Source organism: Sapajus apella, unplaced genomic scaffold (assembly GCF_009761245.1).
Source record: "Sapajus apella isolate SASKATOON/1434 unplaced genomic scaffold, GSC_monkey_1.0 scaffold56, whole genome shotgun sequence".
NCBI lineage: Eukaryota > Metazoa > Chordata > Mammalia > Primates > Cebidae > Sapajus > Sapajus apella.
Window position 1 is genome coordinate 2187820 of NW_022436996.1, and position 23604 is coordinate 2211423.

Sequence of the window (23604 nt, forward strand, 5' to 3'; positions counted from 1 at the left end):
CTGTTTAGGGTCCACTGAGGGCCATAAAACCGACCCTAGTGACCGACCTACCTGAAGGACTTGGCAAGGGCCTCGTGAACTCGGTTATCTGTTTGCAGGTGGGGCAGCCCAAGACCCTCATCAGACCCAGGGAAGTCGGGTTTCCGCCCAAAGCCCGGCCCAAAATCACCGATTTCCGACCTTTCAACCTACTTTGGCAGAGCGAGAGTTTCGGTGGGGAACTCCCTGCTTGCCTCTGCCCAGGTCCTCTGAGGCTGAGTGTGGTGCTGGGTGCTGGGTGCTAAGCACTGAGTACTGAGGGAGGGGCACCATGCAGCTGTCATAAATAATTAGTTCCTGTGAGGAGCAGGCACTCCGAGACTACGGCCGGGCCAGGTGGCAGAGGTCTCAGGGCCCCCGCCGCGTTCCCCGTCCCCATGGGACGCCAGGACGGCGCCTCCCGGGCTGGGGTAGCCCCTGAGGGCGTGGCCCAAAGCCCCGCCCCGCGGCAGCTAGGCCCCGCCCATTCGGCGCTCCTGGCCCAGAGACCCGCCCGGAAGACGGCGAGGCGCGCTTCTCTGACGCGTCGGCGCACTTCGTCTGACGTATCCCGGCCCCGCCCCCTCCCCTTCTTGTCCCGCCCCCGCCCCGCCCCCGGCTGCGCGGCGCCCGCCCTCCCTCAGCCTGAGCGGCTCGCCTGAGGCTGCTGAGGCGGCGCCCGGTGTCGAGGTCGCGGTCCCTGCTCCAACCGCGGCTCGCGGGCCCGTGCCGGCCCCGGTCCCCGGCGTGGCCGTCCGAGACCCTGCGGCGGCGGGCGATGGTGCGGCGGAGCGCGCGGACGCGGGCGGCGCGGCGGCGGGCATGAAGGAGGATGGAAGGGCAGGACGAGGTGTCGGCGCGGGAGCAGCACTTCCACAGCCAAGTGCGGGAGTCCACGGTGCGTGGGGACCGAGGCCGCCCTGACAGCCCCGCGCTCCCGCCCGGGCCCTGCGTCCCCGCCCCCGGACCCTGCGTCCCCGCCCCCGGACCCGTCCCCCTCAGGCCCGCGCCCCGGCCTCCACGGCGCTGGCCCCCCGTCCCTTCGCTGCCCCTTCCCTGCCCCGCCTGCCCCCGCCCCCTCCCGGCTAAGCCACTGCCTCTCCGCCCCCTCCCGCTCCCGCGGTTCCCGCCCCGCCCCGCCCCGCCCCGCCCCGCGGCCCCGCTCCTGCCCTTCCCTGCCCGCCGTGAGGGCTGTGGGGCGCGCCGCGCTCCGGGACCCCGGGGCTTCCTTCCTGGGCGGGCGTGGGGCTGCGCCTCGGGGTGCGGACCGCGGCCCCTCCGGTGCGCGCCCCCGCGCTCCGCCGCCGGGCCAGGTCGGCAGGTGGATGCGCAGGCGTCCCGCGGAGCCTGAGTGGGCCCGGGGGTCCGGGAAGGACGCGGCTGTGCCGAGCCCGCCCGCCTCTCGCGTTTGGACCCAGGCACCTTGTCCGGGTCAACACCTCCTGGCCGCCGGCGCCTCACGCTTCCGTGCCTCTTTCATCTTCCCCGGTCCCCACGTGGACTGAGTTCCAAACCTTCCCGTGGGGGGTGAGAATATTGGTTATTGATGGGCGTGAGGACCTCAGCAAAAGTCCATTTTGCTCTGGAAGCAACTTCTTATGGAAGCAGCTTCCTTTTTTGCCCACGTGTGTGCTGTTGGCAAGGGTCAGGAAGCAGACTTGACCTTGGAAAGTCTACTTGGATGGTTTTATCTTTGTGATGCACCTAGAATATATTTTAATTGGGTTTATCTGTTTTCACAACTGTTGTAAAATATATCCATTTTTTATATTTGTATTTACCCCTCCTAAGTTCTCTACGATTCAGTCACACTCTTGGTTCCCGGTGAAAAAAATTCTGCTTTAGAATTGTCTAATTTGTGTACTTACTGATCTTGAAAATTGAGAATCACTTTGGAAGTCGTACTTTGAATAAAGAGGACATATAAAGTCTGAGGTGATGGAATTTGGGTTAGTGGAATTTGGTACAAATTTAGTTTTAATTTTTATAATTGAAGCTAAAATACACAGAAGTTCATATAATGGTAAACATACCCTTCAGATCATTTTATACTAAACACACCTCTGTACTCCCGAATCCACCAGGAGTTTGAGACCGGTCAGCCTGAGCAACATAGTGAATCCTCATCTCTACCATTATAAAGAAAGAAAAAAGAAGCAGAATTTTACTAGCATCCCAGAAACCTATTCCTTTCCCCCTTCTAGGTACTTTCTCCTCCATGAAGGGTAAACGTTGCTCTGGCTTCTAACACCATAGATTAGTTTTTGATTAGTTTTGAACTTTATGTAAATGGAATCTTAAGTATATACTCTTTTGTGTCCAGTTTCTTTTACAATGTTTGTGAAATTTCTCCGTATTGTTTGTGGTTATAATTCATTCTCACTACTGTATTTGTGGGCACTGCAGTAGTTTATAGGTTTTGGCCATATATATATATATATATAATTGAGATGGAGTGTCGCTCTGTCTCCCAGGCTGGAGTGCAGTGGCACGATCTCGGCTCACTGCAACCTCTGCCTTCTGGATTCAAGTGATTCTCCTACCTCAGCCTCCCTAGTACCTGGGATTACAGGTGCACACCACCACACCCAGCTAATTTTTCTGTTTTTATTAGAGATGGGGTTTCGCCATATTGGCCAGGCTGGTCTTGAACTCCTGACCTCAGGTGATCCACCCGCCTCAGCCTCCCAAAGTACTGGGATTACAGGCATGAGCTACTGCACCTGGCTGGCTATGAATATTTTTGTACATAGCTTTTGGTGGACATGTTTGTGCATTTCTTTTGGGTATAGACCTAGGAATGAAATCCCTAGGTTAGAGTTTGTTCATCTTTAGTAGATATTTTTAAACAGTTTTCAAAAGTGGTTGTACCAGTGTACACCTCCACCAGTACTGAGAGTATCAGAGGTGTGGTTGTTTCTCATCTTTACCAACACTTAGTATTTTCTGTCCTTTTTAATTTTTGTCATTCTAGCAAGTGTGTTATAGTGTTTATCATACGAATAATTTTAATTTGCATTTTCCTGATAACTAATGAATTTGAGTACCTGTTTATTTGTTTTTTATCCATTTGGAAATCTCTTGTGAAGGGTCAAATTTTTCCCCCCATTTAAAAATTAAGTGTATCTTTTTAAATATTGATTTGCAAGATCTTTGCAATATAACTTATATTGTAATACAAATGGTTATGATTTCTTTGTCAGATATACATACTAAACATATTTCTTTCCCACTCGATGCTTTTCTCTCTTAATGATCTGATGAACAGAAATTATTAATTTTAATATGTTCAATTTATTATTAAAATGTTTTTGAGGTTTTCTTTTCTTTTCTTTTTTTTTTTTTTTTTTGAGATGGAGTTTTGTTCTTGTTGCCCAGGCTGGAGTGCAATGGCACGATCTTGGCTTACTGCAACCTCTGCCTCCCTGGTTCAAGTGATTCTCCTGCCTCAGCCTCCCGAGTAGCTGGGATTACAGTCGCCGCCACCTTGCCCGGCTAATTTTGTACTTTTAGTAGAGACAGAGTTTCTCCATGTTGGTCAGGTTGGTCTTGAACTTCCAACCTCAGGTGATCCGCCCGCCTTGGCCTCCCAAAGTCCTGGGATGACAGGCGTGAGCCACCGCACCTGGCCTTTTTTGAGTAGTTTTTATATCCCAGTTAAGAAGTCTCTGCTTACTCTAAGACTATGATGTTGTCTTGTGCTTTTCTCTAAATGCTTTATTGAATTACTCTTCTCATTTAAATTTGCAGTATATCTATAATTTATTTTTTGTGTATGGTACAAGGTAGGAGTCATATTTTTTCCCCCACAGGAATGTCCAATTGCCCCAGCACTATTTCTGATTTTTGTCATAGATAGGTAACACTATATTCATAGGGTTTAATTTTAGAGTCTGTGCTATTTTATCTATTTGTCTTTGGTTTTATTTTACTTTTTATTGTGAGACAGGGTCTCACTCTGTATCCCAGGCTGTAGTGTAGTGGTGCAATCATGGCTCCCTGCACCCTTGACTTCCCAGGCTCAGGTGATCCTCCCACTTCAGCTTCGCTGTGGGTAACACCGCCCATGGGCGCCGAGGAAGGAGAACTGTTTAGACCCCAGGCACAATTAGTGCCTGAAGAATATCTTAGTTTATAGTGTTATTACTTAGCTATTTTCCTTTATATAATCCTTTATATATAATTATATTAGTTTATAGAATTAGTGCCTAAGTGTAACTTACTGCTTACATATATCTAGCGCTTATATCTAGCATACTTAGTTCTATATAATCTTTTTATATAATTAGATAGGTATTGTAGTTGGAGCTGTACTGACACATTTAGTGCTGATTTATAGAATCCTTTTATATAACTATATAGTAGTTTGTAGTAGGAGGAATGCCTAGAACAGTCACAGAACAGAAGCAGTACATGGGAAAACAGCCAAACCAGGACAAGAACCAAAGACCCAGGTGGTGGCTTTCCTGCCTAAAAGGGCATACGCTGTATGGCAGGCTTGAAGCAAGAGCCTCTTCTGATAAAGGAGTTGTAGTACCTTGCATCCAGTTCCTGTGAAAAGTAGGCCTCAGGCCTGAGATCTTGGAAATAACCGAGGGAGAACTCCTCAGGTGTGACCAGCCACGGCGGCTGTACACCCTGTCAGTCCTTTCTCCCTTTTGTGCTAGCTCAAGTCCTCCTTCCATAAATATCTTTTTTTTTTTTTTCCAAATTAATAGGTCTTTTATTGCATCATTTAAGTATCACAAAAATATGGAACGCTTCACGAATTTGCGTGTCATCCTTGCGCAGGGGCCATGCTAATCTTCTCTGTATCGTTCATAAATATCTTAAGAGAAGAGCACAGGTCTGTCAGCTCCCACTGCATTGGCTTACAGTATCCTTTTATTAGAAATCCTTTGAAGTCTCCAGCCCCTAGATAAGAAGTGTTACACACAACACCTGTTGCACATGGCCCCCGCCTTGCCTCAGTGACCTAATGGGGTGGACCCCTTTTCTGTACGTGACCCTTTACTCCTGCGCATGGCACGGCCCCCTACTGTGCATGGCCCACCTCTCTGCCCAAGTGACATAATGGGGTGGCACCCTCGCTTGTAACTCACATGATTATGTATGTCCTATTACTAAACCTATAGATGATGACCTCACTCATGACCCTGCCCCCTGCTTGTACCTAATAAATACAGATGCTCCTGGGCATTTGGGGCTCTCACTGATCTCTGCTCACATGTGGCATGGCCCCCCAAGTCCAGATGCTCTTCACCAATTCTTCAGTGTCCTGTCTCTTTGCTTCTTGGATCCTGCACCTCAGCATAGCACAAGGGACACCCCACGACCCTGTAGAGTCCTAGAGCCCTACATTCCCAAGTAGCTGGGACTACAGGCGTGAATCATACAGGTGTGCACTAGCAGACCTGACTAATTTTAAAATTTTTTGTAGAGGTAAGGTCGCACCAAGTTGCCCAGACCTGTCTCCTGGGCTCAAGTGATCCTCCTGCTCTTTGGCTTTGGTTTTAATTAATTAGATATTCTAGAATTTGGATTGAGAAAGGGACTTATGTTAAAATAGTCCAGAGCTTTATTTGTCTACTCCTGAAAACAACACAGTTTTTGTACTGATGATAGAGTTCTTTTAGTTTTGACTCTCTTCACCCCTCTTTCCCTCAACCCGGCACCCCTGGCTGGTTGAGTCTACTCCGTCTTCTATGGAACCAGCGTAGACAGTGACCAGGCTCAGGGTTCCCAGTCTTTGCATTTCTTTCTCAAATTATTTATATTTAGAGTGACTGTAAATACTTGCTTTTCCTCTAAGACTTGTTGCCAATTTTAAACGTTATTTAATTCTTTTGATTTTGCTACATAATGCTATAAACTTTTTTATCATAATAAAATATACATGACATGTAATTTACCACATCTAAATATACGAGTTTAATGGCATTAAGTACATTTGCATTGTTGTGCAACCACCACCACTATCCTTTTCCAGAACTTTTTCATCAACTGAAACCTGATATCTATTAAACAGTAGCTCTCCATTCCCTACTCTCTCTCTCTCCAGCTGCTGGTTTTGCCTATATGAATCTGACAATTCCAAGTTGAACCATACAGTATTTACCCTTTTGTATCTGGCTTATTTCACTTAGCATAATGCCTTCAAGGTAAGGTTCATCTATATTGTAGCATGTCAGAATTTCTTTTCTTTTCGAGTCTCTGTTGCCTAGGCGGGAGTGCGGTGGTACGATCTCAGCTCACTGCAACCTCCACCTTCTGGGTTCAATTGATTCTCCTGCCTCAGTCTCCCAAGCAGTTGGGACTGCAGCCATGTACCACCACGCCTGGCTAATTTTTGTATTTTTTTTTTTTTTTTTTTGGACAAAGAGTCTTGCTCTGTTGCCCAGGCTGGAGAGTAATGGCGTGATCTTGGGGTTTCACCATATTGGCCAGGCTGGTCTTGAACTCCTGACCTCAGGTGATCTGCCTGCCTTGGCCTCCCAAGTGCTGGGATTACAGGTGTGAGTCACTGTGCCTGGCCTAATTTTTGTATTTTTTGTAGAGATGGGGTTTCACTATGTTGTCCAGGCTCGTCTTGAACTCCTGGCCGAAAGTGATGCATCCACCTTGGCTTCCCAAAGTGCTAGGATTACAGGCACGAGCCACCGTGCCTGGCCCAGAAGTTGTCAAGGCTGAATAATACTTTCTTGTTGTGAATACCATGTTTTGCTTATCTATTCCTTCATCAATTAACCTGGGTTGTTTCTACTTTTTGGCTATTGTGAATGATGCTGCTGTGATCATGGGTGTACAAATACCTGTTAGAGTTTCTTCTTTCAATTCAGAAGTAGAATTGCTGGATCGTATGGTAATTCTGTGTTTAATTTTTTGAGGAACTGCCATACCATTTTCCACAGAGGCTGTACCATTTTATATTCCCACTAGCAACAAGCCAGATTTCCAGTTCTTCCACATCTTCACCAACACACATTGTTTTCTGTTTTTTTTTTTAAATGGGTGTGAAATGATACCTCATGGTGGGTTTGATTTGCATTTCCCTAATGATTAGTGAAGTTCAGCATTGTTTCATGTGGTTATTCACTATATATACATCTTCTTTGGAGAAATATCTGTTCTTTGCTTGTTTTTGTATTGGGTTGCTTGATTTTTGTTAATTGAGCTTTAGGAGTTCTTTATATATTCTGAATATTAACCCGTTATCAGACGTGTGATTTGCAAACACTTCTCTGCCATCCTATAGGGTTGCCTTTTTACTCTATTGATAGTGTCCTTTGATGCACAAAAGTTCTTAATTTTGAAGTCCGGTTTATCTGTTTTTTTCATTTGTTGCCTGTGGTTTTTTTTTTAATGTCATATCCAAGAACTAATCACCAGCTCCTTCTAAGGAAATCCTTAGAAGGTTTTCCTCTAAGAGTTGTATAGTTTTAGCTCTTATGTTTAGGTCTTTGATCCATTTTGAGCTAATCATGTAATGATTTTGTGTTTCGTGTTAATAATGAATATCTCATAGTTCTCTTGTTGCTTTAGTGATCGTTTTTATTACTATTAATATCAAGTAGTAATGATCCATTCCTTTCTTTTGAGGGCTAACTCTGAAATCCTAAGACTGCCAGCTGACTGAGTAGACCTTCTCTTGGCTAACGGGATCCCAGGCAGTCTTAAAAACTGAGTTCCCAGCCAGGATGGGATGGGAGGTTTGACATGCCTCATTATACCCACTCCCTTTTGTGGCTTAAATACAGCAACTAACCAGCATTAATGTTAAAATAGAGATCTTAACACTGAGGGAACAGGCTGGACGCTGTGGCTCACACCTGTAATTCCAACACTTTGGGAGCCTGAGGCGGGTGGATCATGAGGTCAAGAGATCGAGTCCATCCTGGCCAACATGGTGAAACCACGTCTCTACTAAAAATACAATAATTAGCTGGACGTGGTGGTACATACCGGTAGTCCCAGCTACTCAGGAGGCTGAGGCAGGACAATCGCCTGAACCCGGGAGGCGGAGGATGCAGTGAGCCGAGATCGCGCCACTGCACTGCAGCCTGGGCAACAAGAACAAAACTCCGTCTCAAAAAAAAAAAGACTGAGGGAACAAACTCTTTGTGGCAATAAAATACCAAACTATAAACAAGATGTAGGGCCATTGCCAGGCAAAGGTTAAGTAAAGCACCCCCTACACTTTAATAAACATGGTTCTACTGCTCAAGGTGTTCCTTTTTATCTAGCAGCTAAGCAAGCAGTGGCCTCCAGGTAAGCAATATTAAGATAACTGCAGCTCATCCCTGCTAGACCCTGACTAGCTGACCCTCACTCCCCTGTTCCATAAGCCATAACTACAGCTTTGATTGGACAAGAGGCTGATTTCAGTAACTTTCTCCTGACTAGAGCACTAACCATGAACTGGTTGTGGCCAGTTTACAGAGGTGTGCACTTGAGTGCTTTCCTATCCCTGCTTCACCACCTGACTGCAGGGCCTAATTTTAATGCATTTAGATGTTAAGTCTCCACCCCCAGGTGAACACGGACAATATGTAACATACATGTTATTCAGCCTGCATGTGCATGACCTTCCCCACTTTGTGCATATTCCTAGCTCCTCCTATAACCTGTTAAATTGATATACTTGGCCAACCTGTTCAGCATAGATCCCTGTTCTATCCTCTCTTGAAGTGCCTGTTTTTGTGCTCTGTGGGAGAATGCTGCTCAGCCATCAGGATTGCCACCTTCTAGGCTGTAACTCTTTTTAAAATTATTTTTGAGGCAGAGTGTCGCTCAATCACCCAAACTGGAATGCTGTGGAACGAGCACGGCTCACTGCTGCCTCTACCTCCCAGGCTCAACAGATCTACCTGCTTGAGCGCTCCAAGTAGCTGGAACTACAGGCACACACCACCACACTTGGCTAATTTTTGTGTTTTTTGTAGAGACTGGCTTTCACCACGTTGCCTAGGCTGGTCTTGAACTCCTGGGCTCGAGCTGTCTGTGCACCTTGGCCTCCCAAAGTGTTGGGATTACAGGTGTGAGCCACTGCAAGGCTTTTTTTTTTTTTTTTTTTCTTTTTTTCTGTGACAGAGTCTCACTGTCATCCAGGCTGGAGTGCTGTGGCATGATCGCAGCTCATTGTAACCTCTGCCTCCCAGGTTCAGGCAATTCTTGTGCCTCAGCCTCTCGAGTCCCTGGGATTACAGGTACCCACCGCTACACCTGGCTAATTTTTTTTATTTTTTGAGATGTAGTCTCACTCTGTCGCCCAGACTGGAGTGCAGCGGCACGATCTTGGCTCACTGCAACCTCCACCTCCTGGGTTCAAGTGATTCTCTTGCCTCAGTCTCCCAGTAGCTGGGATTACGTGCGCCCACCACTATGCTTCGTTAATTTTTTTGAAATTTTAGTAAAGACAGGGTTTCATCATGTTGGCCAGGCTGGGCTCAAATTCCTGACCTGCCTTGGCCTCCCAAAGTGCTGGGATTACAGGTGTGAGTCAACGCGCCTGGCCATATGTGTATAGACAGGTTCTTGCTGTGTTACTCAGGCCGATCTTGAACTCCTGGCCTCAAGTAATTCTCCTGCTCCAGCTTTCCAAAGTGCTGGAATTAGAGGTTTGAGCCACCATGCCTAGTCTGGCTGCACAGTCTAAATTCTTCCTTATCCTGGGTATGGCTTAAGCTCCCCTTTCGGCTGTAATATTTTTGGGACCCCTTTTGGCTGTAATATTTTGGCTGTAATAATTCTGGGGTTGACTGGGACTCTTTTTTTAGACAGAGTCTCGCTCTGTCACCCAGGCTGGAGTACAGTGGCGTGATCTCAGCTCACTACAGCCTCCACCTCCCAGGTTCCAGTGATCATCCTGTCTCAGGCTTCCCAGGAGCTGGGATTACAGGTGGCTGCCACCATGCCTGGCTAATTTTTGTATTTTTAGTAGAGATGGGGTTTTGCCAAGTGGGCCAGGCTGGTCTCGAACTCCTGACCTCAGGTGATCTGTCCACCTCTACCTCCCAAAAGTCCTGGGATTATAGGCATGAGCCACTATGCCTGGCCAGACTGGGACTGTTACCACAGAGCTTTTAGGACCTTCCCAGTTAGTTGGCTCCTTTTAGGCCAAATAGGAGGTGAGGAGATAATGGGGATAGAAGGAATCATCCTTCACCTTCTGCCTCTCTAGGTGGTTTACAAACTTGCTGTTTTCTACCAGCGTCGTGCCCTCAACTCTATAGCTTACCCTTTGTTCAAGAGATAAAAAAACTGTAGTCCTTCCCACTTGAGAATAGCAGTTGGGCAGAAGATGGGAACCAGTCACGAATCTTGCATGTAAGTTCAGAATGCAGTTATCTTGGAGTCTGTAGTCTTTTCTGACCTTTGTCATTGCCCTCCAGCCAAAGACTACCAAGAACCCTCCTGTAGTTGGACAAATTGGGCTTGTTGCATATTGCAGTGAGTTTCATGGGGAACTGTGGGGTGTTGCAGTAGGTGGGTGTTCAAAAGGAACTTTTCAAATAGGATTTGGGCTTCTACTAGGTAGTTTGGGAAGTGTTTAAGGAAGTGAGGCTTTGATCTGTATGGGATGTTGTTAACAAGCTGGAATAATTCTATAATTGGATAGCTTAAGAAATCTTTTCTAGAAGGAAAGAAGACTGGAATAAGGCTAAAGCTATAACTGGTAAAGAAGCAACAGTCATTCATGTTAGCCAGGATAGAGAGATGGTCATTTTTGTGATTTGGACAATGTTCATGTTTTTTGCCTGTGTTGAGGAGTGATTAGAGTGGTCTTCTCCCTTTTTTTTTTTTTTTTTTTGAGATGGGGTCTTACTGTGTTGCCCAGGCTGGAGTACAGTGGTGCTGTCTCAGCTCACTGCAGCCTTCACCTTCCGAGTTCAAGTGATTCTCCTGCCTCAGCCTCCTGAGTAGCTGGGACTATAGATGCCCACCACCATGACTGGCTAATGTTTGTATTTTTAGTGGAAACGGGATTTCACCATATTGGCCAGGCTGGTCTTGAGCTCCTGACCTTGTGATTCGCCTACGTTGGCCTTCCAAAATGCTGGGATTACAGGCTTGAGCCATTGTGCCTAGCCAGTCTTGTTTAGTCTTTATCTATCATGGCCTTAAAATGGTCTTGTCTGATACTGGTGTTCTCAGAACTTGTTTATGTTCAACAGAAGAGTCTGCTGTGAAGGCCCAGGTGTGTGCCTTGCTCTGAGTTGCTTGCCAGTTTACAGCAACACCAAGGCCCAACTGTGATATTACTCGGCCAGCTCCCAGATGTCAGGGGCTGCTTTTCCTTTTCTCACATTGTTGTAAAGTCTTCTAGTGGAATGGTGTATTAGAAGCAAATCCAATAGCCCACATATGTTGAAGTGATTTCCTAACACAGAAGAACAAAAAGGAATGGGATAGAGGTTTCATTTGTATTCGACTTTTCTAACCTGGGTTAAATCAGCTTCCCCTCTGTGGTAGGCAGCATAATGGCCCCTGAAATTGGTAATCCATGTGGTAATCCCTGGAGCCTGTCGTATGTTACTTTACATCGGTAAAGGGACTTTGTAGATGTGAGTACGTCAAAGGGGAATTATCCTGGATTATCTGGGTGGCTTTAGTGTGATCACGGGGTCCTTACAGGAGAGGCAGGAGAGTCAGAGTGAGAGAGGGAGTTTTGATGGCAGAAGCAGAGAGTGATGCCCTTTGAGGAAGGAGGAGAGATCACGAGCCAAGGAGTGTGGGTGGCCTCCAGAAGCTAGAAACGTCAAGGAAATGGATTCTTTCCTAGATTTTCCAGAAGGAACTGAGCTTGCTCACACGCTGATTTTAGCCCAGCGAAACTCAATACATTTGTGTTGTTTTAAGTCACTAAGTTTGTGGTATTTGGTTATAGCAGCCACAGGAGATTCCTGCTCCATCAGGAAGCTTTGACTTTCACAGTTGTCCCTGTATATCTTACCACTCGCTAGTTCTATACTTGAGGTTAGGGGAAACTGGACATTTTAATTACACTTGTGATAATTTTTCCTATCTTCCTATTCTGTCCTCCTTTTCCTTTTCTTTCTTTCTTTCTTTTTTTTTTTTTGAGACAGAGTCTTGCTCTGTTGCCCAGGCTGAAGTGCAGTGGCACCATCTCAGCTCACTGCAGCCTCCATCTCCCGAGTTGAAGGAATTCTCCTGCCTCAGCCTCCTGAGTAGCTGGGATTATAGGCGTGTGTCACCATGCCCAGCTAATTTTTGTATTTTTAGTAGAGACGGGTTTCACCTGCTGGCCAGGCTGGTCTTGAACTCCTGATCTCAGGTTATCTGCCCACCTCGGCCTCCCAAAGTGCTGGGATTACAGGTGTGAGCCACTGTGTCCGGCCATGTCCTCCTTTTTTTAAACTTGATTTTATTGCAATAAGAATACCTAATGTGAGATCTACCCTCTTAAAAAATTTTTAAGTGTGCAATCATATTGTTGACTGTAGGTACAATGTTGTACATCAATTTCTAGAGCTTACTCATCTTGCTTGACTGAAGCTTTATGCCCATTGATTAGTAACTCCCAATTTCCTTCCCTGTCCCAGCCCCTGAGAACCACCATTTCCACTCTCAGTCTGTGAATTTGACTATTTTAGATGCCTTATATAAGTGGGATCATGCACTATTTGTCTTCCTTTGTCTTTTTTCACTTAGGTTAATGTCCTTAAGATTCATTTATGTGGTTGCATATTGTATAATTTCCTTTTTTTTTTTTTTTTTTGCCCTTGAGATAGAATCTCGCTGTCTTGCCCAGGCTAGAATGTGGTGACTGCAGCTTTGATCTCCTGGGCTCAAATGATCCTCCTACCTCAGCCTCCCAAGTAGCTGGGACTACAGGCACCCACCACCATGCCTGGCTAATTTTTTATTTTTTTGTAGAGATGAGGTCTCACTATGATGCCCAGGCTGATCTGTGAACTCCTGAGCTTAAGTGATTCTCCTGCCTTGGCCTCCCAAAGTGCTGGGATTATAGACGTGAGCCACCATGCCCAGCTGAATGTCCGTTTTTGAAATTTTTTTAAAGCTGAATAGTATCCCATTGTATACCACATTTTCATTATCCATCTATTGATAGAAATTTAGGTTGCTTCTGCATCTTTGCTATTGTGCATATTGCTTCAGTGGATATAGGAGTGCTAATATCTCTTTGAGATTGCGATGGTGATTCTTTAGGATAAATACTCAGAAGTGAGATTGCTAAATCATATTGTAGTTCTGTTTTACATTTTTTCAGAAACCCACATATTTTCCATAGCAGCTGTGTCATTTTCCATTCTCACCAACAGTGTGCGAGGGTTCCGATTTCTCTAATCTTTGTCAACACTTGTTGTCCTTTTTGTAATAGCCATTCTAACAGGTGTGAGGTGATATCTCATTGTGGTTTTGATTTACATTGCCCTGATAATTGGTGACACTGAACATTTTTTCATATACATGTTGGTTTTTTGTCTTTAGAAAAATGTCTAGTCAAGTCCTTATCTGTTTTTTTAATCAAGTAATTAGTTGTTTTTACTTTTGCGCTGTGGGAGTTTCTTATGTATTTTGGATATTAACCCCTTTTCAGATATAAAGTTTGTAGATATTTTCTCTCATTTCCATCACTGTGTTGATTGTTTACTTTGCTGTACAGAAGCTGTTTTATGTAGTCTCACTTATATTTTTGTTTTTATTGCCTACACTGTTGATGTTGTATCTGTGAAATCATTGCCAAGACCAATGTTGTGAAGGTTTCCCTCTGTGTTTTCTCTGAGAGTTTTATAATTTCAGGTTTTACGTTTAAGTCTTTAATCCTTTGTAAGTTGATTTTTGTGTATGGTATAAGAGAAGGCTGCATTCTTTTGAATGTGAATATCTAGTTTTCCTAACACAATTTGTTGAGGATACTTTTCTTTCCCCATTGTGTATTATTTGCAGCCTTGTGTAAGATCAGGTGACTGTACATAAATTGATTTATTTCTGGCCTCTCTATTCTGTTCCATTGTTCCATATATCTGTCTTTATGTCAGTACCATACTATTTTGATAACGGTAGCTTTGTGTAATAATATATTTTGAAATCAGGAGGTGTGATGCCTCCAACTTTGTTCTTTCTCAAGGTTAATTTGGCTATTTGAGGTCATTTGTCAGTCCATAAGAGTTTTAGAATTTTTTTTTCTATTTCTGTAAAAAAGTGGCATTGGGGGCCAGGCATAGTGGCTCATGCCTATAGTCTCAGCACTGCGAAGCTGCGGTGGGCGGATTGCCTGAGGTCAGCAGTTTGAGACCAGCCTGGCTAACATGGTGAAACTCCGTCTTTACTAAAAATACAAAAATTAGCCGGGCGTGGTGGCGCATGCCTGTAATCCCAGCTACTCAGGAGGCTGAGGCAGGAGAATCGCTTGAACCCGGGAGGCAGAAGTTGCAGTGAGCTGAGATCACGCCACTGCACTCCAGCCTGTGTGACAGAGTGAGACACCATCTCAGAAAATAAAAATACCATTGGGATTTTGATAGGGATTGCATTGAATCGGTAAATTCCTTATGTGGTCTGGATATTTTGACAATATTAAGTCTTCCAATCCATGAACATAGGGTGTCTTTCCATTTCTCTGTGCCTTTCATTTCTTTTATTTTTTTAAAATTTTTTATTTCCATAGGGTTTTGGGGAACAGGTAGTATTTGGTTACATGAGTAAGTTCTTTAGTGGTGATTTGTGAGATTTTGGTGCACCCATCATCCAAGCAGTCCCCAAAGTCCATTGTGTCATTCTTATGCCTTTGCATCCTCATAGCTTATCTCCCACTTATGAGTGAGAACATGTGATGTTTGGTTTTCCGTTCCAGAGTTACTTCACTTAGAATAATAGCCTCCAGTCCCACCCAGGTTGCTGCAAATGTCATTAATTTATTCCTTTTTATGGCTGAATAGTATTCTATTATGTATATATATCACAGTTTCTTTATCCACTTGTTTATTGATGGGCATTTGGATTGGTTCCACATTTTTCAATTGCAAATTGTGCTGCTATAAACATGGATGTGCAAGTATCTTTTTTGTATAATGACTTCTTTTCCTCTGGGAAGATACCCAGTAATGGTATTGCTGGATCAAATGGTAGATCTACTTTTAGTTCTTTAATGATTCTCCACGCTGTTTTCCATGGTGATTTTACTAGTTTACATTTCTACCAGCAGTGCAGAAGTGTTCCCTTTTCACTGCATCCATGCCAACCTCTATTATTTTTTGAGTTTTTGATTATGATCATTCTTGCAGGAGTAAGGTGGTATCGCATTGTGGTTTTGATTTGCTTTTCCCTGATAATTAGTGATGTTGAGCATTTTTTCATAGGTTTGTTGGCTATTTGTATATCTTCTTTTTAGAATTGTCTATTTATGTCCTTAGACCAATTTTGATGGGATTGTTCGTTTTTCTCTTGCTAATTTGTTTGAGTTCATTGTAGGTTCTGGATACCAGTCCTTTGTCAGATGTATAGATTGTCAAGATTTTCTTCCACTCTATAGATTGTTTGTTTACTCTGCTGACTGTTCCTTTTGCCTTGCAAAAGCCCTTTAGTTTAATTAAGTCTCAGCTATTTATCTTTGCTTTTATTGCATTTGTTTTTGGATTCTTAGTCATGAAATCCTTTCCTAAGCCAATATCTAGAAGGGTTTTTCTGATGTTATCTTCTAGAATTTTTATAGTTTCAGATCTTAGATTTAAATCCTTGATCCATCTTGAGTTGATTTTTATATAAGGTGAGAGATGAGGATCCAGTTTTGTTCTTCTACATGTGGCTTGCCAATTTACTTAGTACCATTTGTTGAGTAGGGTGTCTTTTCCCCACTTTATGTTTTTGTTTGCTTTGTTGAAGATCATTTGGCTTTATTTGGGTTTATTTCTGGGTTCTCTACTCTGTTCCATTGTTCTTTGTGCCTGTTATATACCAGTACCATGCTTTTTAGTGACTATGGCCTTATAGTATAGTTTGAAATCAGGTAATGTGATGCCTCCAGATTTGTTCTTTTTGCTCAGACTTGCTTTGGCTATGTGGGCTCTTTTTTGGTTCCAGTGAATTTTAGGATTGTTTTTACTAGTTCTGTGAAGAATGATGGTAGTATTTGGATGGGAATTGTTTGGAATTTGTAGATTGCTTTTGGCAGTATGGTCATTTTCCACAATATTGATTCTACCCTTCCATGAACATGGGATGTGTTTCCATTTGTTTGTGTCATCTATGATTTCTTTCAGCAGTGTTTTGTAGTTTTCCTTGTAGAGGACTTTCACCTTCTTGGTTAGGTATATTCCCAAGTGTTTTATTTATTTATTTTGCAGCTATTGTAAAAGGGGTTGAGTTCTTGATTTGATTCTCTGCTTGGTCGCTGTTGATGTATAGGAGAGCTACTGATTTGTGCATATTAATTTAGTATCCTGAAACTTTGCTGAATTCATTAATCAGTTATAGGAACTACCTGGAGGAGTCATTAGGGTTTTCTAGGAATACAGTCATGTCATCAGTAAACAGCAACAGTTTGATTTCCCCTTTACTGATTTGGATGCCCTTTATTTCTTTCTCCTGTTTGATTGTTCTGGCTAGGTCTTCCAGTACTATGTTGAATAGAAGTGATGAGAGTCGGCATCCCTGTCTTGTTCTGGTTCTGAGAGGGAATGCTTTCAACTTTTCCCCATTCAGTATTATGTTGGATGTGGGTTTGTCATAGATGGCTTTTATTACATAGAGATATGTCCCTTGTGTGTTGATCTTGCTAAGGGCTTTAATTACAAAGGGATGCTGGATTTTGTCAAATGCTTTTTCTGTGTTTTTTGACACAGATCATGAGATGATCGTGTAATTTTTGTTTTTAATTCTGTTTATGTGATGTACCACATTTATTGACTTGCGTATGTTAAACCATCCCTACATCCAACATCATATCTTTTTGATATGTTTTTGGATTCGGTTAACTAGTATTTTGTTAAGAATTTTAGCATCTATGTTTAGCAGGGATATTGGTCTGAAGTTTTCTTTTTTGGTTATATCCTTTCCTGGTTTTGGTATTAGGATGATACTGGCTTCATAGAATGATTTAGGAAGGATTCCCTCCTTCTCTATCTTGTGGAATAGAATTGGTACCAATTCTTCTTTAATTGTCTGATAGAATTCAGCTGTGAATCTGTCTGGTCCTGGACTTTTTTTTGTTGGTAATTTTTTAATTACCATTTCAATCTTGCTGCTTGTTATTGATCTATTTGGGATATCTAATTCTTCCTGATTTAAGCTAGGAGTGTATATCTTTCCAGGAATTTATTCATCTCCTCTTGGTTTTCTAGTTTATGTGCCTAAGGTGTTCATAATAGCCTTGAATGATCTTTTGCATTTCTGTGGTGTCGGTTGTAGTATCTCCTGTTTTGTTTCTAATTGAGCTTATTTGGATTTCCTCTCTTTTTTTCTCTGGGTATTCTTGCTAATGGTCTATGCATTTTATTTATCTTTTCAAAGAACCAGCTTTTTGTTTCATTTATCTTTTGTATTTTTGTTTGTTTGTTTCAATTTCATTTAGTTCTTCTCTGATCTTGGTTATTTCCTTTCTTCTGCTGGGTTTGGGTTTGGTTTTTCTTGTTTCTCCAGTTCCTTGAGGTGTGACCTTAGATTGTCTGTGCTCTTTCAGACTTTTTCATGTAAGCATTTAGGGCTATGAACTTTCCTTTTTACACCACCTTTGCGGTATTCCACAGGTTTTGATAGGTTGTGTCACTATTATTGTTCGGTTTGAAGAATTTTTAAGTTTTCATCTTGATTTCATTGTTGACCCAATGGTCATTCAGGAGCAGGTTATTTAATTTCCATGTATTTGCATGGTTTTGAAGGTTCTTTTTGGAGTTAATTTCTAGTTTTATGCCACTATGGTCAGGGAGAGTACTTGGTATAATTTCAATTTTCTTAAATTTATTAAGACTTGTTTTGTGGCCTATCATATGGTCTATCTTGGAGAAAGTTCCATGCGCTGATGAATAGAATGTATATTCTGCAGTAATTGGGTGGAATGTTCTGTAAATATCTGTTAAGTCCATTTGTTCCAGAATATAGTTTAAATCCATTGTTTCTTTGCTGACTTTCTGCCTTGATGACCTGTTTAGTGCTGTCAGTGGAGTATTGACGTCCCCTACTATTATTGTAATGCTCTCTATCTCATTTCTTAGGTCTAGTAGTAATTGTTTTGTACATTTGGGAGCTCCAGGGTTAGGTGCATATGTATTTATGGTTGTGATACTTTCCTGTTGGACAAGACCTTTTATCATTACATAATGTCCCTTTTTGTCTTTTTTAACTGCTCTTGCTTTACAGTCTGTTTTGTCTGGTATAAGAATAGCTACACCTGCTAACTTGGCAGATTCAGCATTTGTTTGTCTGAAAAAGACTGTATCTTTCCTTCATTTATGAAGCATAGTTTTACTGGATCCAAATTCTTGGCTGATAATTGTTTTGTTTAAGGAGGCTAAAGACAAGGCCCCAATCCCTTCTAGCTTGTAGGGTTTCTGCTGAGAAATCTGCTGTTAATCTGATAGGTTTTTCTTTGTAGGTTACCTGGTGCTTTTGCCTCACAGCTCTTAAGATTCTTTCCTTCATCTCAACTTTAAATAACGTGATGACAGTGTGCCTAGGAGATGATCTTTTTGTGATTAATTCCCCAGGTGTTCTTTGAGCTTCTAGTATTTGGATGTCTAGGTCTCTAGCAAAGCCAGGGAAGTTTTCCTTGATTATTCCCCCAAATATGTTTTCCAAACTTTTATATTTCTCTTCTTCCTCAGAAATGGCAGTTATTCTTAGGTTTGGTCACTTAAGATAATCCCAAACTTATTGGAGGCGTTCATTTTTTTCTTATTTTCTTTGTCTTAATTCATTCTTATTCTTTTTTCTTTGCCTTTGTTGGCTTGGGTTAATTCAAAAAGCTTGTCTTCGAGGTCTGAAGTTCTTTCTTTTGCTTGTTCAATTCTGTTGCTGAGACCTTCCAGAAAATTTTGCATTTCTCTAAGTGTGTCCTTTATTTTCTGAAGTTTTAATTGTTTTTTAGTTATGCTATTTCACTGAAGATTTCTTTCTTCATTTCTTGTATCGTTTTTTTGACTTTCTTAAATTGAACTTTACCTTTCTCTGGTACCTTTTGGTTAGCTTAATAACTGATCTTCTGAATTCTTTTTCAGGTAAATCAGGGATTTCTTCTTGAATTGGATCTGTTGCTGGCTAGCCAGTGTGATTTTTTTTTTTTTTGAGGTGTTAAAGAACCTTGTTTTATCGTATTACCAGAATTGTTTTTCTGGTTCCTTCTCATTTGGGTAGGCTATGTCATTTGAGTAGGGAAGGCCTACGGCTCAAGGTTGCTGTTTAGACTCTTTTGTCCCACAGGGTGTTCCACAGATGTAGTACTCTCCCCCTTATTCTAAGGATGTGGCTTCCCGCTAGCTGAGCTATAGTGATTGTTACCCCTCTTCTGGATGGAGCCACAGCAGGTCTACCACGCAGGGCTCATACTCTGCACAGAGTCCTGTGATGTGGACCATCCGCTGTCTGTCCGAGTGGCAGCTGCAATCTAGTCCTGCCTCCCATCTGCCATTTTTCCTCCAAATCCAGCCTTTAATTTCTTTCATCAATGTTTTATGGTAAGTTTATTCTTAGGTAATTTATTCTTTTTTTGTGCTATTGTAAATGAGATTGTTTAACTAATTTCCTTTTTAGATAATTTATTAGTGGATGTTGATTTTTCTATCCTGCAGTTTTATTGAATTTATTAGTTCTTTTTTTTTTTTTTGAGACAGAGTCTTGCTCTGTTGCCAGGCGCCAGGCTGGAGTGCAGTGGCACAATCTTGGCTCACTGCAACCTCTGCCTCCCGGGTTCAAGCAATTCTCCTGCCTCAGCCTCCCGGGTAGCTGGGACTACAGGCACATGCCACCATGCCCAGCTAATTTTTTTTGTATTTTTAGTAGAGATGGGGTTTCACCATGTTGGCCAGGATGGTCTTGATCTCTTGACCTCGTGATCTGCCTGCCTCAGCCTCCCAGGCTTTAGCCACAGCACCCGGCCTTTTTTCTCTTTAAAATTCAGTCTCCATAGAGACTGTCAAAAATTACCAGTGCTGACCATATTGCAAGTCAGCATGGCGGGGTATCAGGAAAAGTTTTCCATTGGCAATAATCACATCTCATATAACCCTGACTGGCTACGAAGTATCATAGCCTCTGTACAAAGCTAAATTTATTAGTTCTAACGGTTTTAAAAAACTGTTAAATGGTTTTTTATATCTAATATTATGTTTTCTGCAAATGGACAGTTTTACTTCTTCCTTTCTGATTTGAATGCCTTTTATTTTATTTTCTTGCCTAATTGCTTTAGGTAGGACTTCTAGTACTATGTTGAATAACAGTTGTAAGAGTGGACATCTCTGCCTTTTGCCTGATCTCAGTGGGAAAGCTTTTAGTTTTTCACAATTAAGTAGGATAGCTGTGGGCTTTTCATACATGGACTTTATTACATTGAGATAATTTCCTTTTGTTTGTAGTTTGTTGACAGATTTTACCATGAATGGGTGCTGATTTTTTCAGGTCCTTTTTCTGCCTTTGGGGATGATCATGTGACTGTTATCTTTTATTCTGTTAATGTGGTATACCACAGTATAATTGATTTTCATGTATTGAACCATTCTTGCATCATAGGGATAAATCCCACTTAGTCATGGTTTATGATCTTTTTAATGTGCTGTTGGATTCAGTGTGCTAGCATTTTTTTGAGGATTTTCGTATCTGTATTCTTCAGGGATATTGGCCTGTAGTTTTCTCTTCTTCTGGCTTCTTTGTCTGGCTTTGGTATCAGGGAAATGCTGGCTTTGTAAAATGTGTATGAAAGTATTCTCTCCACTGCAGTTTTTTGAAGGTGTTTGAGACAGATTGGTGCTAATTGCCCCTTAAGTGTTTGGTGGCATTCGTCAATGAAACCATCTGGTCCTGGGCTTTTATTTTTTGGGAGGTTTTTGATTACTAATTCAGTCTGCATACTTCTTACAGGTTTGTTCAAACTTTCTGTTTCCTCATTATTTAGTCTTGGTAGGGTATTATGTTTCTAGGAATTTATTCATTTCTTCTAGGTTATCTAGTTTGTTGGCATATAGTTGTTTTTAGTAGTCTCATGATCCTTTTTATTTCTTTTCCTTTTTTGAGATGGAGTTTCGCTCTTGTTGCCCAGGCTGGAGTGCAACGGCACAATCTCTGCTAACTGCAACCTCCACCTCCTGGGTTTAAGTGATTCTTCTGCCTCAGCTTCCTCCTGAGTAACTGGGATTATAGACATGCCCCACCACACCTGGCTAATTTTGTATTTTTAGTAGAGACAGGGGTGCTCCATGTTGGTCAGGCTGGTCTCGAACTCCTGACCTTAGGTGATCCTCCCTCCTCAGCCTCCCAAAGTGCTGGGATTCCAGGTGTGAGCCACCGCACCTTGCCTGATCTTTTTATTTCTGAGGCATCAGTTGTAATGTCTTTTTCATTTTTTATTTGAATCTTATTTGATCTTGAGTCTTCTCATTTTTTCCTTAGTCTAGCTAAGGGTTTGTCAGTTTTATCTTTTCAGAAAAGCAACTCTTAGCTTTTTTCCCCCCCTGCTTTTCTATTTTTTATTTCATCTATTTCTGCTCTAATCTTTGCCACTTCCTTCCTTCTGCCAACTTTGGGCTTAGTTTTCTAGTTCCTTAAGCTGTAAAGTGAGGCTATTTGAGATTTTTCTTCTTTTTTAATGTCAGCATTTATTGTTATGAATTTATTGTTCCTTCTTACTGCTGCTTTTATTGCATCCCATAAGTTTTGGTATATTGTGTTTTTGTTATTTGTCTTGAGATATTTTCTAATTTCCTTTTTTTCTTTTTCAACCCAGTGGTTGTTCCAGAATGTGCTGTTTAGTTTTCATGTATTTGTAAATCTTTCAGTTTTCATTCTTTTATAGTCAGAAAATACACGTGGTATGATTTCAGTCTTCTTAAATTTGCTAAGGCTTGTTTTGTTACCTGTCCTGTGATGTCTCCTGGAGAAGGATTCTTGTTTACTTGAGAAGAATGTGTAGTTTGCTGCCACTGAGGAGAATGTTCTGCATATGTCGTTAGATTCATTTGTTCTATACTGTTATTGAAGTCTTCTGTTTTCTTATTGATCTTCTGTTTGGATGTTTTGTTCGGTACTGAAAATGCGATATTGAAGTCTCCAATCATTATTCTTCTGTTGTTTATTTCTCCCTTTAGTTCTGTCAGTGTTTGCTTTATATATTTATGTACTCTGATTTTGGGTGCATGTATACTTATAATTGTCCTGTCTCCCTGGTAGATTGATCCTTTTATCATTGTAAAATGTCTTCTATTTAAATTTTTTTTTTTTTTTTGAGACAGAGTCTTGCTCTGTCGACAGGCGCCAGGCTGGAGTGCAGTGGCGCAGTCTTGGCTTACTGCAACCTCCGCCTCCCGCGTTCAATCAATTCACCTGCCTCAGCCTCCCAAGTAGCTGGGACTACAGGCATGCGCCACCATGCCCAGCTAATTTTTTTGTATTTTTAGTAGAGATGGGGTTTCACTGTGTTGGCCAGGATGGTCTTGACCTCTTGACCTAGTGATCTGCCTGTCTCGGCCTCCCAAAGTGCTGGGATTATAGGCGTGAGCCACCACGCCTGGCCTAAATTTTGTTTTTTATTTCTGCCTTTTGTAAACAAAAACTCGTCCTTTTTATATTGAGAAATGATGAATGTCTTTGTGTTTCATGTGACAGTTTTTGTCTGATGTAAGTATAACTACCTCTGCTCTCTCCTGATTACCTTTGCATGGAATATTTAATTATCTCTTTACTTTCAGCCTATGTGTGTCCTTAAATCTAAAGATAGCATGTAGTTGGACTTAAAAAAAAAATCTATTCAGCCTTTTACTAGAGTTTAATCTATTTACATTTAAAGTAATTATTGATAGGGAAGGATTTTACTATTGCCATTTTGTTGTTTTTTGTTAGTCTTAAAGTTTTTTTGTTTGTCATCTTACCCTTTCTTGCTGTCTACTTTTGGGTTTTGCTGGTTTTTTGTATTGATAGGGTTTGATTCTTTTCTCTTTTTTCCTTTGGGTAACTTCTGTACGTATGTTATATTCTTTCCTTGTTAAATTATAGTTGGAAGTATATCACCTGAGAGATTAGACATCCAAAGGATGTTCTGGTCTTTTTTTTTTTTTTTTTTGAGATAGTTTTGCTTTTGTTGTCCAGGCTGGAGTACAATGGTGTGTTCTCGGCTTGCTGCAACTCTGCCTCCCGGGTTCAAGCGATTGTCCTGTCTCAGCCTTCCGAGTAGCTGGGATCTTACGGACGTGCACCACCATGTCTGGCTAATTTTTTGTATTTTTAATAGAGTTGGGGTTTCTCCATGTTGGTCAGGCTGGTCTTGAACCCCCGACCACAGATGATCCACCCACCTCGGCCTCCCAAAGTACTGGGATTACAGGCGTGAGCCACTGTGCCTAGCTGGATGTTCTGGTCTTTCAGCATGCTTTCTGATGTTAGTCTTCCTTTTGTTTCCAAGCA

The 23604-nt window shown here is 42.2% G+C and overlaps 1 protein-coding gene and 2 non-coding genes across 7 annotated transcripts in view; 1 reads left to right on the forward strand and 2 right to left on the reverse strand.

Moving 5' to 3' along the window:
- Positions 1-642: 642 nt before the first annotated feature.
- LMBR1 (limb development membrane protein 1) overlaps positions 643-23604 on the forward strand; it is a 201578-nt gene continuing 178616 nt past the window's right edge. For 4 of the 5 annotated variants that reach the window (XM_032244893.1, XM_032244891.1, XM_032244890.1 and 1 more), the window contains exon 1: positions 661-916. Coding sequence is in view for 3 of the 5 variants with exons in the window: in XM_032244890.1 (XP_032100781.1) it covers positions 851-916 (66 nt within the window). In the remaining 2 variants the exon portion in view is untranslated. Of the gene's footprint in view, positions 917-23604 lie in introns of all 5 variants that reach the window. The other variant, XM_032244888.1, reaches the window with a different exon arrangement.
- On the reverse strand, positions 4765-4868 carry LOC116528078. Its single transcript, XR_004258844.1, has one exon. It is a non-coding gene; the product is annotated as a U6 spliceosomal RNA (small nuclear RNA).
- On the reverse strand, positions 20114-20259 carry LOC116528091. The gene has a single exon (XR_004258851.1). It is a non-coding gene; the product is annotated as a U4 spliceosomal RNA (small nuclear RNA).